This window comes from Lasiodiplodia theobromae (genome assembly GCF_012971845.1).
Source record: "Lasiodiplodia theobromae strain AM2As chromosome Unknown scaffold_12, whole genome shotgun sequence".
Lineage (NCBI taxonomy): Eukaryota > Fungi > Ascomycota > Dothideomycetes > Botryosphaeriales > Botryosphaeriaceae > Lasiodiplodia > Lasiodiplodia theobromae.
Window position 1 is genome coordinate 221249 of NW_023336322.1, and position 15212 is coordinate 236460.

At 50.6% G+C, this 15212-nt stretch overlaps 3 protein-coding genes across 3 annotated transcripts; all 3 read right to left on the minus strand.

Moving 5' to 3' along the window:
* Window positions 1-1489: 1489 nt before the first annotated feature.
* Window positions 1490-2467, minus strand: LTHEOB_4534 (uncharacterized protein; the record flags this gene model as incomplete). The annotated part of the gene is made up of 2 exons (XM_035513579.1): window positions 1490-2099; window positions 2148-2467. The coding sequence occupies 2 exons, from the start codon at window positions 2465-2467 to the stop codon at window positions 1490-1492; spliced, it is 930 nt and encodes a 309-aa protein (XP_035374583.1).
* A 3099-nt stretch (window positions 2468-5566) lies between these two features.
* LTHEOB_4535 (Dynamin GTPAse) lies at window positions 5567-7897 on the minus strand (the record flags this gene model as incomplete). Its single annotated transcript, XM_035513580.1, has 3 exons — window positions 5567-5957; window positions 6018-6850; window positions 7241-7897. The coding sequence occupies 3 exons, from the start codon at window positions 7895-7897 to the stop codon at window positions 5567-5569; spliced, it is 1881 nt and encodes a 626-aa protein (XP_035374584.1).
* A 2755-nt stretch (window positions 7898-10652) lies between these two features.
* On the minus strand, window positions 10653-11403 carry LTHEOB_4536 (uncharacterized protein; the record flags this gene model as incomplete). The annotated part of the gene is made up of 2 exons (XM_035513581.1): window positions 10653-11096; window positions 11185-11403. 2 exons carry the CDS (start codon window positions 11401-11403, stop codon window positions 10653-10655), a joined length of 663 nt encoding a protein of 220 aa, XP_035374585.1.
* Between the last annotated feature and the right edge of the window lie 3809 nt (window positions 11404-15212).

The following is a 15212-nucleotide window of genomic DNA, read 5'->3' on the forward strand; positions in this document are numbered from 1 at the left end:
GATGTGCTGGATTAAAGCTTATCCAGCCTGTTTTCGATGTCCGGTAAGAGGCTGCCTGATGTATCTAGCCTGTTTGTCTCAGGCCGAATACATGATGGATCGTGCGATGCCGGTTCCGATACGCAAGAGAATGACGGAAGTCGGAAACGTGTCCCAGTATTCCTCTTCGAGGCTTCTCAGTGAAGGAAGCCGGATCTCCTCGGTATTGCCCACATAGGGGGCGATGTCGTGGCGAAGGCTTCTGACCTGCCACATGTGAGAATCGAGTTGCGTGGGGTGGGGATAAGGGTGCACTTACATATCCCATTGAGGCTGTCTCTTCGACACTTCTGAACCAGCTCCGCCGAGTGCAGCCCTTGGGTGTTTTGGCAATTCGCCACTGCCTCCACATCCCCGGCAAAGTCCCTGTAGCTGCCGAGAATGATGGATCTATCAGGTATACGCTTCACGTGGCGTATACCCGAACGGGCTCTGGAAGCGGGGGGTCGTACCTTCGGCAATCGTCCGGATGGCGGGGTTGCCACATCAAAGTTGATATGATACATCATCTGTATCATCATCAGAGCCTCCCTCACCCATCCTCGCAGCCGGCGCAGCCAAATTTCATCTGCCAGGATGTGAACCCTCGGTTGGGATGGTGTTTGCTTGCACCTTGACAGCCCTCCGCCCGGCCCAAGGATGACAATGGAGCACCGCACCATGCGATGGCCTCGTCAAGTGCGCCTGGCCCTTGGAGAGCTTCGCCTCTTGCAGAGCTTCGCCTGTTGCAGTCAGCGCTGTTTACTCGTCAATCTTGAAATTGGCCACTACGTACTACGAGGCGTCTTGTGCGAAGACAAGGACGTCGGGTGAGCTCTCGTTTGGAGGACAACCGAGAGGAAAGGAAGTGGTAGAGCACGCCATTCGTAGGCCCTGTTCTGAATGACTTCTTCCAGTTCTTTTGACTTTTTTTTTTGTTTTTTGGTTTATTTGGGGATGAGGTTTTCAGTTTGTTTTTCTTGATTTTGGGAATAGGTTTTTTTTTGATTTTTTTCCCTTGATTTTGTTGAAGTAAAGATTGTATGAGTTGTGGGCTGCTGCTACTTGAGAAGAAGCGGCAAATCTACCTGACTATATACACAGAACTCTGAACAGACGCGTGATCAGAAAAGGGGTACATTGCGTGTTGGTGTTTCGCAATATATGCATGAACAAGGATGATTTTTCATGTTGAGCAAAAAGCAAAGAAAGTCGGTCAGAACACTCGCATGAAGTTCGACTGTTTTCCATCTTGTTTTCTTTATCGCTGCTTCCCTTGCATGCGCAATGAAATATCCCACTCCATTATTCTGTGTTAAAACCTATGGATAAGTATAGTAGTGATCTCCGTCATCAACAATGGAATCCTCCTACTTGCACTGTCTGTGTTTGCTTGATGGCAGGATCGAAATCTCATCCGGATCCCGGTATCCTTAATTTCCGGCATGCATTACATCGGAAACAAACACGATCATTGCAACTTTTCTTTCCAGGCCTCGGCCACGTCCCGCACCGTAAGTGGCTTAATGTCAAGGAAGATGGCGTTGAGGCTAGCCGACCCATCCAGATCCATGCATCCCTCCAAACAATTGATACCCAGCTGCGCCAACCTGGACTTCATAACGGCCTGAGCGGCCTCGTCTAAACCATCCATTCCAGGCAAAATCGTGGCGCCCTCCTCCCGCAACTTCTCCGCCGATTCGTGCACGACGGCGAACTTCACGCCCATAACCTCCTCAGCCGTGCGCACGGCCTCGTTCAGCGTCAAGCGATCGCCACGGATGGTGTACCTGCGCTCCCAACGCGGGAGTTCGAGCAGCGCGGCGGTGAAGCGCCCCACATCGCGCGTGTGCGTCAGCACGAGAGGCGCGTTACCGTCGCCGGGGATGGCGGCGAGGCGGTGGCCGAAATCGAGCCAGTAGGGCTGGCAGAACCGGAGCCGAGACGGGATGACGGATGTCGCCCAGTAGTCGAGGTAGATGCCGCAGGAGACGAGAGAGAACTCCAGATCTGTGTTCTCAAGCGCTTCAACTGCTGTAAGTTTGTAGTGGAAGGAGAGGCCGGTCAGGTTCTTGACTCGTCTGGGGATGCGTTAGCTAGATGGTACGTTGTGGGGTCAGTCGACTTACTCAGCGGTGTACTGGATGCCGAATTCGCAGGGCAAGAAACGCTTGGTGCACTTGGAACGGTTGGCGGCTTCGATGAGGTTGAGCTGCGCCTGGCCGCAGGCGTCGTCTTCCATGGAGAGGGCGGAAATGACAACATTAACCTGCGCTTCTTCCAGTTTCGCTGCCAGACTGTTGATGTTAGCGTAGTCGACTACGAGGACATCGTGCTCGGCGTGCGGCCTGCGGCCGAGGATGATGCATTCGTATTTTCCGCGGGCTTTAATGCCGTCGACGATGGCAAGGCCAACGCTGGTGTTTCCTCCTGCAACTGCGACCTTCATGATCTTGGAGCTTGGTAGTTTAATGGGGATTGTAGTGAATGATGCTCTAATCTACCGTTCTATCGTTTGGGCTAAGTATTTGTACTCTTTGGATTGACGATCATGGCTGACGGTAGTCAAAGGCTCCGTCCCGAACGTTGCTTGAGTAATCATTATGATGGCAGGCAATTGTGGGTTCCACAATAAGTGTTCCTGAAGTGAAAGCGTCCATGCGGCTACTTGTAGGTTTGTACCGAATATTGCTGAAGTAGGCAACCATGACGATCACGGTTAGCGGCAGTTTTCGAAGCCGAATTTTAGTGGGGACGTGCTATTCGTCCGTCCGATTACGCGCGAAATTGCTTAAATAAACATTCCGGTTGTAAGTCAGCATAGTTTTTACAATAATTGTTGCTAAAGGAAATAGTATCCTCGCCGCTCCTGGTAGATCACGGGCCGATTATTGATAAAGTTGGCAAATGAGATGATCGCGGGTAGCGATAGCTCTTGAAGCCGAACCCCCGAGACGTGAAATTTGTCCGTCCGGTTGTGTCTGAATACTAGTATTTGCAACTCTATCACATGGTTGCGAACACATCGGCCACAATGACACCATCTTTCGGATTTCGGTAAGAGTTTACCTGTAGTACAAAACTAAAGGCAAAGTGGAAAGTCGAAGCGCCTGGAAGCTTTGGTCAGCCACGGCGACGAAATGAGAAAATATCTGAATAAGTTGCCATGAATTTTAAACATACATCCCCGAATTGACACTCATAAATCAAATTGTTATGACACTTATTCACTGTCTAAAAAGCACTCATTTTTAGAAAGGAAAATTGAAACGGAAAGGCCAAGTTAAGATGCAATTTTATAAATTGAGTGCAAAGCCTCGCGCTTAAGCTGATTTGGGAGCTGCAGAGTTATTAGACCCATGCCGTGAGTCGGGATACAACTGAGAATCAATCCACGATACTCAGACACGCCATCGTACCGAGCGCCGTCCTGGAGTTGGAGTGCTGAAGACGGCCCAGTTAAGTTTCCCATCCTGTTTGATCCGAGGCCTCAAATCAAGCTTCGCTAAGCTATCTGTATCCCTACGCATCGGGAAGATGCCGTTGGTTAGCTCTTTACAGCCTAAGAGGAAAGTACACGTCACTGGAGCCTTGCCAAAAGTGGATCGGTCGAGGCCAGAAAAACGAAAGAGGAACATCTTCACCATAACATTAACCTCATCCAGGGTGGTGATGATCAAGTAGGGTTAAGATAAACTAATCGCGAGACCACCAAAGCATTCCAGAGGGAGGTTTATGCTGTGTTCATGCTAACAAACGAACTGGCATGGGTGTTTTGGTACGTTAATCTGCCAAGGATTCGACCGCAGTTCCAGCGGGTTGGCTTTTTCCCCAGCGATGACTACAAGCCACTTTGCAGGACTTGTAAGACGCGAGGGATATATCTTTTGTAAGTACAACAAATTGAGACTGTTATTACTGATTGTTGAACACCGGTTGGTTTCAACTTTGAGTAAAATCTAGAGTTCCGATTTGGAATTGTGGAGATGAAAATATACTTCCGATCTTCGATCTTCCAGGACAGGCCTTGAGGTTTAACATGCCTGACCGAATGAGTCACAATGATTCTCGACGAGCATCACCAATTATTGTCCCAGGAAAAAGTGTGATGCCGCGCTTATTCCAATGCGGATTGGTAGCCTTAGTATTCTAACGCATTCTACTGTTCTTTTTTCTTCGAAGAATTTCTAAGGGGGTGCAGAGCTTGGCTCTTGTGCACCAAGCGAAAGGGTTGATCGACTTGAAAGGGTCGAGAGACATGCAATCAAGTCTGGTATGCTCTTTGGGGACGTAGGAAGCCTGTGCACAGGTCACCAGTGAGTGATATTTAAAGGGAGATAAATATTCTTCCTAACTCATCATCAAACACTTCAGAACGAAAAGAAATCTCCGTCAACTACTCCAACTGAAAATGTCTTCCAAGGACAACAACACCTCATCCAAGGGCAGCTTCTCGCCCATGACGCAATCCGACGCCGCTCGGATTCAATCCTCGCAAGTAAGATCACCGTACAATCCGAGGTCACTTAGTCACTAAAACATGGGAAGGCTCGGGGCGGTGGCGACATGTCGGCTGGCGGATTCGCTGCGCGTGCCCAGAGCGCGGGAGACCGCAATGCGAACACCGGCGGGGGCAACACAGGCTCAACCAAGAAATAAGACCCTTACACTTCGTCAGGCGTGCATGGACAAAACTGCCAAATATCACCATCCATGCAATGATCAGGGTGTTGTGGTGTCGGCTTGCAAAAGTCGCATTTTGTCGGGAGAACAAGAGAGCTTACGGGGCTTCGTTACAGTCTTTACCGAGACTTCTGTTGGTACGATTTGCTTTTTATCTAAATTGAAAATGAAATTATCTCTTCTCTCTGCCATCCCTGGGCTTTAAGTTGAAATACGTTCTTGTCATGATTTATTGCTAGTCATGTCGACATAGACCCGTTGGTAAATCTGTGATGTCATGCCACGCGTTTAAGCAAATGATACTAAGACATGTGCTTTCGCGGAATCTACAAAAGTACTTGGAACAAGCTCTTGTAAGCCCAGCCTGGCTCCACCGAAATACCAAACAGGTCTTAGGAGGTTATAAGATATTGTACAGTACACGAGCTGTACGGAATTCAGCTTTCCAATGAATTTTCTAACGGCTTTCGATTGATGATCATGGTCCATTTAAGATGAAAAGGGACATTGGGAGACTTTAAGGGAGTAACAAACTTATACTTGAATTCTCGATCGTAGCAATTTCGGGTATTGCAAAACTCAAAATTCCAGTTCTAGCAGGACTCCGGCTTGATAAGGCTGCATGGTGGTTAGCTTTTACAGAATGCCAGGTATCACAGGCTTTAGAAGAGTGATCATCTAACTTTTTATTGAGATACCAGCGCGAAGTAAAATCTTTGGCGTCAAACTAGTCACTCAATCGAACAAAAGAAGGCACAACGATCTAAAGCGCATTCACATGTTATCGCTATATCATAACTGCTGGCATGGTGGGTACTTGAATGAACCAAACTTCAACGAAGAAGCAAAAAACAGTCGTAAACACCTATCCCAAAATCCTTTTCCCACTCTGGAGGTCTTCTACCTCCTTCAGAAGCCGCGCTCGTGTCCCTCTCACTAGGGCATCCTCACCGGCGATTTCCTCCAGTTGCTCATCAGAGAGCTGGCTGACAAATCCCGGAGAGAAAACCTTGAGTGGTGTATCTGGGCCAGTCACCAGGTGATAGGACGCAGCCTGCATGCAAATGTTATCAACAATCCGCTTTCGCGCTACTTTATAGTAGGATGCAAGGATGTCATGGAGATCCCGAACGGTGTGCTCTTTGTTGCTCATTGAACGAGAAGATTTGAGGTCGTTCACCCTGACCACACGCTGCTTGGCTTCTGAAGAGTAGAAGGCCTTGTCACACGCTGCCTTCAAGTCGCGGTCTTGTCGGCTTCACTCAATCTATTAGCTCCATTTTGCCTACTCAATGGGCAGGTGTTTGTTGGCTTACCACTGCTGTAAGTTTTCATTGAAGTAGTGGTTCTGCGTTGCTGGTGTTCCAAACCGCTCGACAACGAGAATGAACTCCACCTCGTTCAATGCCTTCTGATACCGATCCATCAGGTGGTCCATGATCATGGAGTTAAGATTCTGGTAAGTGCCGGGTCCGGGACAGATGTACTCGAGGAGGGTTTGGATGAAAGTATGAGTCAGAGCGACAACATCAGAGGTGTATCCAAGAGCTAAGCCTTGCCAATTTTTGGTCTGTGCTTTCAGCAACGTCGCAAGTAGCGATGGATCAAATTGCCCAAGCTCAAACCCACGTGAGTCTTCATAGAGATCTGTGATCCAGTCTAAGATACCGCGGGCCTTCGGCTGGACAATGGCTTTTGTCGGATGAAGAATATCGACGAGATCTCCGGCATCTTCGAAATGTCTCGTGAAGATGTTCTTCAGCTGCCCGTCCGCCCCATTACATCCATTTTCGATGTGGTTAGTCGAGTCAATATCGTCATCGTCCTGTGTGAAGCAAGAGACAGCGTCCGCCTCTTTCTCATCATCGTCCCAAAAGTCCTTGAACCTGTAAGTGTGGCCATGGGTTGCAAAATCTTTCGAGAAAACCTCATCGCGCTGAACGACTAGTGTCGCAATCTTGAGCTCCGGGTGTTCCGCGAAACACTCGTCGGAATATCTCGCAGCCAGAGCCTTGCCAACAATGTTCTGGAATTTGTCGGCCATGTCGATGAGGAATCTCGATTGTTCAGCCGGCGTGTCGCGTTTTGATCCCAGGGCTTCAAGTTCCGCCCTGCTCTTCTTGAGCTTCTTGTTGATCTCGACCTTCACCTGCGAGGTCAATCAGAATGTTAATTTCTCCCCCCAAAAGCTGTCATAACTTACTTTCGGAAATTCCTGTCGAATGTGTCTGGCCAAAACTTCCTGCAACCTCGATCGCAATGCAGTCACACCAACACGATCTTTTGGAAGCCTGCTCCAAAGTGGTGCAATGCGGAAGAACCTTTCTTCTTCGGCATACCGATCGAAGCCAGCACTTTCCACCTCTTTTTGACCAGGGTTTCTTACTAAACACCATCCTAGAAGCAACTGATGAGTTCTTCCTTCAATCATATCCATCACGCTTTTCTCGGCGCCCTTGTCAACAAGATCGGGCTTCGTTAGTACTCCCAATGTCCGCTGTCCATGTTTGTCCACCTCTTCCGCCATTTCTAAAATCACCTGGGTAGCGACGTCAACATTTGCCGGCACGACCGTCAGCATGATAGATCGAGGATTTCTCATGTACCCTGCAACCATCTCTCGGACGAACTCCTTGTCTTCTTTCGTAGTCACGTCCTTGGTCACCCGTTGGAAGATTCCAGGAACATCAATGACTGTGAGATGTTCTTCATCCGGGCCCGATACCTGGATAGATAACACGTCGGAGGAGAAGGTCTTGCGCGCCCTGGTCGGCATGCTCTCCTTATTGCCGTTGTCATCGCTGCGCGGCATGATCCCCATCAACTGCTGAGCCTCACGCATGATCTGTGCGAATTGTTCTCCGCCCAGGTTATCGACGTCCGCTCGCTTCCAGCCGCGCAGGGCATCGACGTGGTCGGGCGGGGCATCCTTGCCGGGTATGACCGACACCGAAATCGATTTGACCGTGGCGCGTCGGAACGTAATCTGGGTCGCGAAACGCGTGCACAGCCCGCTGTCGCGTGGAAAGGGGAGACGGGTCAGCCCTTCCAGGACGGATGACTTGCCGCTTGACTGGTCGCCGACGACGACGATCTGGGGGAGGTCGATGTAATGCCCCACGTTACAGGCGAAGAGCTTGTCGATTTTGGCGAGCATGGATGGGTCTGCCAGTGTGTGGGTTGATGTTGCGGACATGATTGAGAATGCGATGGTTTTGTTGAAGAGATTTCCAAAGTGCTGGGCAGATAGAGATGCTCCGTTGAGGATGGATGGCACTGAAGCCGAGGGCTGGGCTTTTCTGAATATATAGATGATCGATAAGCAAGGGCACATTCAAGATGCATCATCATCGCCATGCTGTGGGCTGTGGTGTGCCCGTATAAATACCCTTACATCAATCTGTTGGTTTACCTCGATGATAAAAGCGAGGAGACATGAATTAGAGTGCACAGCAGGGAGCCCCTGCCACTGGCATAATGTTTAATTCAGGGACGGCATGCACTCTTGCTGGATTCCCTTGAATCACAATATGAGTCATCACAACTACAGGCAGTACTCATCACGGACCTCGGTTTCGGTTAATTAGAATCTCGTCATATAGCATAGTCTAAATACCTTGGAAGTTCAACCGAGAGCTGCCTCAGTTATTCCTGACTGAGAATGACACAAGCCGTTACACCTAGTAATACTCCCCGGGGAACTTTATTGAGCAGCAACCCCTATTCTCAGCGTTTGACAGCTATTCGTGACGGAATATACCCAGCCTTTCCATGATCCCCCGAACCACATCGATGTCACCCCCGCAATCGAACCATACGGCACCCACCAAAGCCTCAACCGTCGAAGCAAGTGTCTCTTGGGGTGCCTTCCCTTTTTGACACGGGTTCAAGCGGATCATCGTTTCTAGGTGTGCCTTCGATGCCTGAACTCGAAGTGCAGCGTTCGAAACGTTTTGTTTGAGTAGTTTGTTTCCGACCGCTTCTCGTGTGATTAGTAAGCGAGTGTATGCTAAAAATCAAGGATTGCCTACCTGGGTCCGTATTATCCCCGTACCACCGGTCGAGAATAACGAGTTGGAGGACCGCGTCCCCTACCAACGCAAGCCGTTTATTTCCGCGAGGATCTCCGTCGACTGTGGGGTCAGCGATAGCTGTTCCAGCTGCGAGGAGGGCTTCATCCCTGAGTTCTTTGTTCGCGAACTCGTAACCAAGAACACATTCAACTTCCGGCATCTTGTTGGGGTGGCTGGGAGAGATTGATAATTCAAGGAGGCTGGATAGGATGTGAAGGTTGTCTGAGGCTCCATCGACGTGCACTTTTGGGTCACATATTTAAGTCGAAGGACAAATGTACCATGTGATGCCACACCTTACTCGGTGCAGTCAGTCATCATGGACTTCCGTTTTCGAGGCCAAGTGAAGGGATTTCCTCGAATGTCCAACCTGCATTCGTTGGCCTATCAAAAGAGAATCGGATGACTATTTCTATGATCCAAGGCTCCAGATAGCTATTTCAACTGCGCTCGAATAACGCACTGCATTCGTAGACCTCTTTCCGTTAATTGCATCATTTATTTTGTTTTTATGAATAAACATACCTATCGTGGAGTGGTAGGATATACGGGGCGCATTCGTCAAGTTTGGTTCACTGCTCAGAGTGCCAATGCTCTGAATATTCGACCATTGCGCTCAGGCTACAAGAGAGGCTTTTCATTCAATGAAGCCCACAGTTGAGCATCGCATACAAAAGACGAGGCAATAGCTGACGCAGAATCAACATATAGTTACAAATCCCAAAACCCATAAACAAGCCCAAAGGACCAGCAGACATCAAAACTTCTGTTTGTGTACCTCTGCAATGATGTATCTCATTCCTCGCCAGATATCCCCCGGATTCTGATTATTCCTCCGCATATGCACTGACTCACCGAGCTGTGCGGCGGATGATGGCTGCAGCGCCGACGCGGACAGCGCCAGCCGCAACGCCGACACCGTAGCCGCCCATCGCGGCGCTTTGGAGAACAGAAAAGGCCCCACCTGCTGCCAGAGGGGAAAGAGATGAATGCAGAGCTGCGGCGATGGAACCTGAAGCTAGATCAGCTTGTTGAATGCTTCGTGGTGGGCCAGGGGCTCTGAGGCCGGATGCGGTGGAGAGTTACCAGCTGCTGGCCCGAGACTTGTGAAACCCAACAATCCAAGGACTGGAGTGAAAACAATGGTCGGTACGGCTATGATTACCGTGTTGATGGCACAGATGACGGCCTTCGATGGGTGTTCTCTGATCCAAGCAATGGATCGTGCGGCCATTTGTCGTATCCTCGTGACAATTTGCCCCATTCTGGCTGTGGGGTGTCTTGCGCAATTGGGATGAGGCGTGAACTAGAACGACGAATTGAATTTTGTACAAAGTGGATGGGGCTTACAAAGATTGAGCTTAGATCAAAACGATGTCACATGTGCGAACACAGTGAACTAGACTCGGAAACGAAGGGGTGGCTGGCTTTCCCGCAGTCAAGTTGTTTAAGTATTACCCTGTGTGCGTTTGATAGAGAAAGGGATGCCCCGGGAAAGTCAATTGGATAAGTGATGCGATGCTCGAGGGTATGGAATTGTAAGAGATGGCTTCCTTGCTCATTTCTTTTACTGTTCAGAACCCACAATGCAACGAGTAAAAGCCTTTGAGGTAAAAAAAAAAGATGTTTCGGGACAATCATCCCAGAAGAGGGGCTCCTGGATTCAGTAGCGAGAATGGGGCTTCCTGAAATGCTTCGCATGCGGTGCGCCCTACACATCATGCCATTGACACAGCTGTACCGAAGCGGAGGGACACAGAACACATTCTTCTGTGCTGTGCTGGAGGTTTCAATGCGGAGATAGAGGGTTTCTAGACGTTTCCTCTATCACTTATATGGTTATTTACAAGCAAGATTCCATTCCTAACATTTCCGTCATCACCTCGAGGCCTTGAGGCCCTTGCTCGCCACAAGGACCTTGGAGACCACGAGGACCCTGTTCACCGGGAGGGCCCCGCTCACTAGGGAGACCTTGCTCACCACGATGACCTCGTTCACCACCAACTCCCCGTTCACCACGAAGTCCTTGCAACCCACGAGGGCCCTCATCGCCACGAAGGCCCCGCTCGCCACGAACCCCTTGCTCACCCAGGTCCCCTCGTTCACCGCGAGGCCCGACAACGCCATCCCGTCCGTCCCGTCCATCGCGCCCATCGCGCCCATCACGCCCAGCGCGTCCCTCGCGTCCTTCCCGCCCCTCCCGCCCCGCCACTCCCTCCGGCCCCATGGCGCCTCGCAAGCCTTCCTGCCCCGGCGGCCCTGGCGGTCCCGCCACACCATCGTGCCCAGCACGGCCCCTGGCTCCCCGCCGGCCGCGCGGGCCTGGTAGCCCATCGACTCCATCACGGCCGTCACGGCCGTGGCGCCCCGGGGCACCCGCAGGGCCCGGTCGCCGTGCCGCACACCAGACGATTAGGACAAGCACAGCAATGGACAGACCGGTTGCGAGGCCGATGGTGGCAGCGTCGCTACTGGGCGCGTTGGCGTGGCTGGAAGAGGATAATGATGTGCGGTCGTCGACATCAGGTGGACTGGGGGGCGAGGCGGGACGGGCCAGGGTGATTGTGGTGGTGTAGGTGGTGTCGGGTCTTGTTATTGTGAGGGTGATGGCGCGGTGTTGGGAGGCCATGGTGTGGAGGAGGTGGCCGGGGTGTGGAGGGGAAGGGTTGGTGTGATGAGGTGGTTTTGCAGTTTGGAATGACTTGGATTTTCGGTGTGGATGACATTTTGTATGGAAGGATTATCGGAGAGGATCAGACCACCTGGGAGTGTGGAATGATATAACACCTACTGCTTGGGTCTTCTCCTGTGGCAATTGGAGAAATCATGCCTTGAACTGTACTGTGGGTTCCTGAGAATAAAAGCAACTCTATCAATTGAATGAGATGCTATAAATCGATCCGTTATATACATTTGCTCGTTCGGTTGGATTCTTGTACAGCTTTATATCTGACTGTATTACCACAGAGGAAATATGATACAGCCAGACCTGTAGAAGATGATCATGCGTGTGCAAACGTCGGAACGTAATAGAATATACCTCACTTTGAAATTAATAACATCGCCCCGCTATGAGGCCTCCCTCAACTTTCTCCGTCAACCGTTGAGTGGAAAAGGTTCCCGATATCCTTTGGCGCAGTCCCATATATCTCCTCATCTGGTGTTACGCACAACCTGATGGGGCTGGGGATATTGCGGAATATATCAATATAGCTCAAATCGATATCTCTAAGCTCGGGGCGTGCAATGAAAAGGTATTTGCCGAACCAAGTGGCAAGCTTTTCCGTGAGGCCGAGCAACCTATGCCATTTCGTGAGCTAAAATCATAAGGAGAAATGTAAATCAACACTTGTAACTTACTCATCAGTAGATATCGGTTCTGAGAATTTTCTGCATTCCGTTGGTGGCTTAAAGTCTGTTAAATTCAACGCAGGTGGCGTTTTACCTCCGCGCAGGATGGAACTTCCATCGGCTTGAATCAGCATGAGAAATAACCAGAGCGGATTGCGACCGTTTAGTAGAAGCTTCAGGCGTTTCCCGTATTGTAGATTTTTCCTGATCTGCTCTTGTGCCTCCTTAAGCGAGACTCCCGCCTCTTGCAGTCTCTCCACCAACGATGCCCTGATCTGCTGTTCCGCGGTGAGGGCAGGGCGACTCAAATCTTGTTTTGGAGGAGCTTGTGGTCTATTCCGGCCCCGCTCTCGGTCCCGTTTACGTTTGTGATTTGCCCGCCCAAATTCCAGCTCTTTCCTCCGCGAGGAAACAGCAAACTCGTGGCACTCGTAATAGCAAAACAAACAGAACAGCGATTTAAATAAGAGAATTGGCTTGTCAACTGTAGCAAATTTGTTGATCAAGCAATGAAGTTTCCATAGGCTTTCTGCGTCGGAAGAAGTGAAAGTCGCCTCCCTGAGAAACGGATCCAGGCGTCCTTGGTCCACAAGCCGCTTGAGAATAATGAGCTTTTCGGGATTCGCAACCTCGCAAAAGAATTGCAGAACTCTGGTCACATCTTCAGCAGGGTACTCTGGGGCATTTTGAAACGCCTGGAAAAGTCCTTCTGCACTGAAGCCGTATGCGTCCGCACAATCCATGATGCACTTTTTCCACAGTTCGGATTTAGACAGTCTAGGCTCAGACAAGGATTGTGGTTTTGCATAGCTTGAAAGCCACTCAATGCACCTCTTGGTAGCTTTTTTGGGTCGGCTCGTGAGTGGATGATCCAATGCCAGCCGCTTAGCTGGAGTCATAGTTGGCTGAGTGATTTGATCATACAGCATCTCAGTTGTATGCACAGACTTGTATATATCTGTAAAGAGACGAAGATACTCGGATCGCTTCTGGTTTAGCTGCTGAGCTAGCTCGAATGGGGTGGTGTTTTCTTGCGCGTTAAGCGCCTTCTCGGGGTAAAAAAACGCTTCGGCGCGGGAAATCACGGCAATACCGCAGTTGTAGGTATCTGGTGTGATATCGAAAGGGTAGAGCTTACAAATGATTAGCTTTGCCCAAGCTCTTATGGAATATGACTCACAGGCTCCAACTTAGGCTCCGACCATTTCAACGGAAGATGACAATCATCGGAGCGAGTACGATGATTATTCACAAATGTGCCGATATTTTTCGCTAACGATTCAGCCTGATCCTCCAGTCCTACCTCGGATCCAAATATATGTATTTCGCTCGCCAATACACTGACAACGATCAGGACCCAATGATTCTTCCGGTCCTTTTTGGTACAGTTCAGACTGCCTTTGGGGACATTGTAAGCAATGAGAAGGTGCGTAGAGTCTATTCGATGTCTCAAGGTTGTGTTCGACACCTCCGCCGGCATATACGGTCGAGCAAGGCCGCCTTCCGGAAAATTCTGGATTTCATGTTCCGCTATCAGCGGTTCTGCTTTTTCAGGGACTAGCATCCGGATGGTCTCAGTAATGTTCATATCATTCAACCAACGCTCAGGGAGAAAGCCCCTCAGAATCCCTTCAGGAAAATCATGAAAACCATTTGCTTTGTCGACAAGACGCAGCAAATGCGGGTCCACACCAGGTAGCGCCAAATCTTGATCATCTGAGGCGGAACTCTCAGAAGTGGCCTCTGATTCGGAGCCTGAATCAATTTCTATGGGCGTCCTGCCGCTGCGGCGAGCACCAAGTGCGGCAGACTGGATCTTCGTCACTCCGAAATCATAGCCGCTTCCAGCGACATTTGCTCCTGCAAGCATGTTACAGTTGTTCGTTCGTTGCCTGGCACAGCGGCTGTTTCTAATCACGGCTTGTGTCTCTGCTGGGGCGGAAATAGCGTCCTTAGTGGCCACGAAATATGAGTTCTCCATTTCTGGGGGCTGGATGGAATTGGGCTCCGGTCCATTCGGGTTGTTTATAGGTAACTCATTCTCCAACCCATTCAGCGGATGTGCAGCGAGTGATCCTGAGGCAGCACCCAGGGAAGCTTCAGCACATGCAACCCCGATATTCGCGTTCAAATGGTTTGGGAAGATAGAAGCGACCTTATCCGAAAAAGGTGATGGAAGTATCTGATCACATTGGTCGACGCCTTCAAAGCAAGGAATTCGCTGCATCGTAGAATAGTCGGGTCCTTGGAAGCTCTGCATAGCAACGTCATGGGACGAGCCATGCGAGCCGTCAGTGAGTCGCGCAAAATCTCCAGAATCAACGGCTGCCATACCAGGCACGGCGCTATTGGCTGGCTGTGAGACACGAACAGGGCGAGCAGGGATGCCGTGGCGGAACGCGGATGTGTGCGACAGATTCTCCGTTGTCGTTGCCGTTGCAGACGACCCGCATTCTTGTTCCGGCCCGCCATGCCTATCGATGACCCGAGCAGCGTGCTGCAAGGCGTCCAAGCGGCCGCAGAGCTGATCCAGACGCCATCGCAGGCTCCGCGCGGCCCGAGCCAGCTCCACGTCGCCGCCGCCGCCGCCTGTCGCCTCAACCCAACGTTTACAGGCCTTGCTCACCGTCAGCGTTATGCACTCATAATCTGGGGGACCGGCAATACTTACGTCAACGTTGGGTATGATCTCCCCAGCGATGCGGTCCTCCACCGCCGACAAGTACTGTGAAGTAAGCGGAAACATGACAGAGTTCGGGCAGGCTCTTGTTTAGCGAGCTAGAGAACGAGAGACAGCGGTGGCGCGCGCCGTTTAAAGGCCCCTGCTTTAGGCGGCTGCGGGCCGAGCTGCTCCGCGTTTTTTTGTTTTGCTTTTTTTGGTTTTCCATGTCGCTTTCTGCCCCTGCCTTGCCTTGCCGAGGCCTGATGAACGTGGCGTCGACCACCCGGCCAATACATTCCTCGTCCGGGTGGTCGACTTGGTAGCACGTAGCACGAATCTTAAGCGGATAACAATTCATAAAAATTAAGGTGGCTGGTTGCAAATGTAAGCAACGCCGTCTCGACTTCCGCTCGTGTAGCAAATAG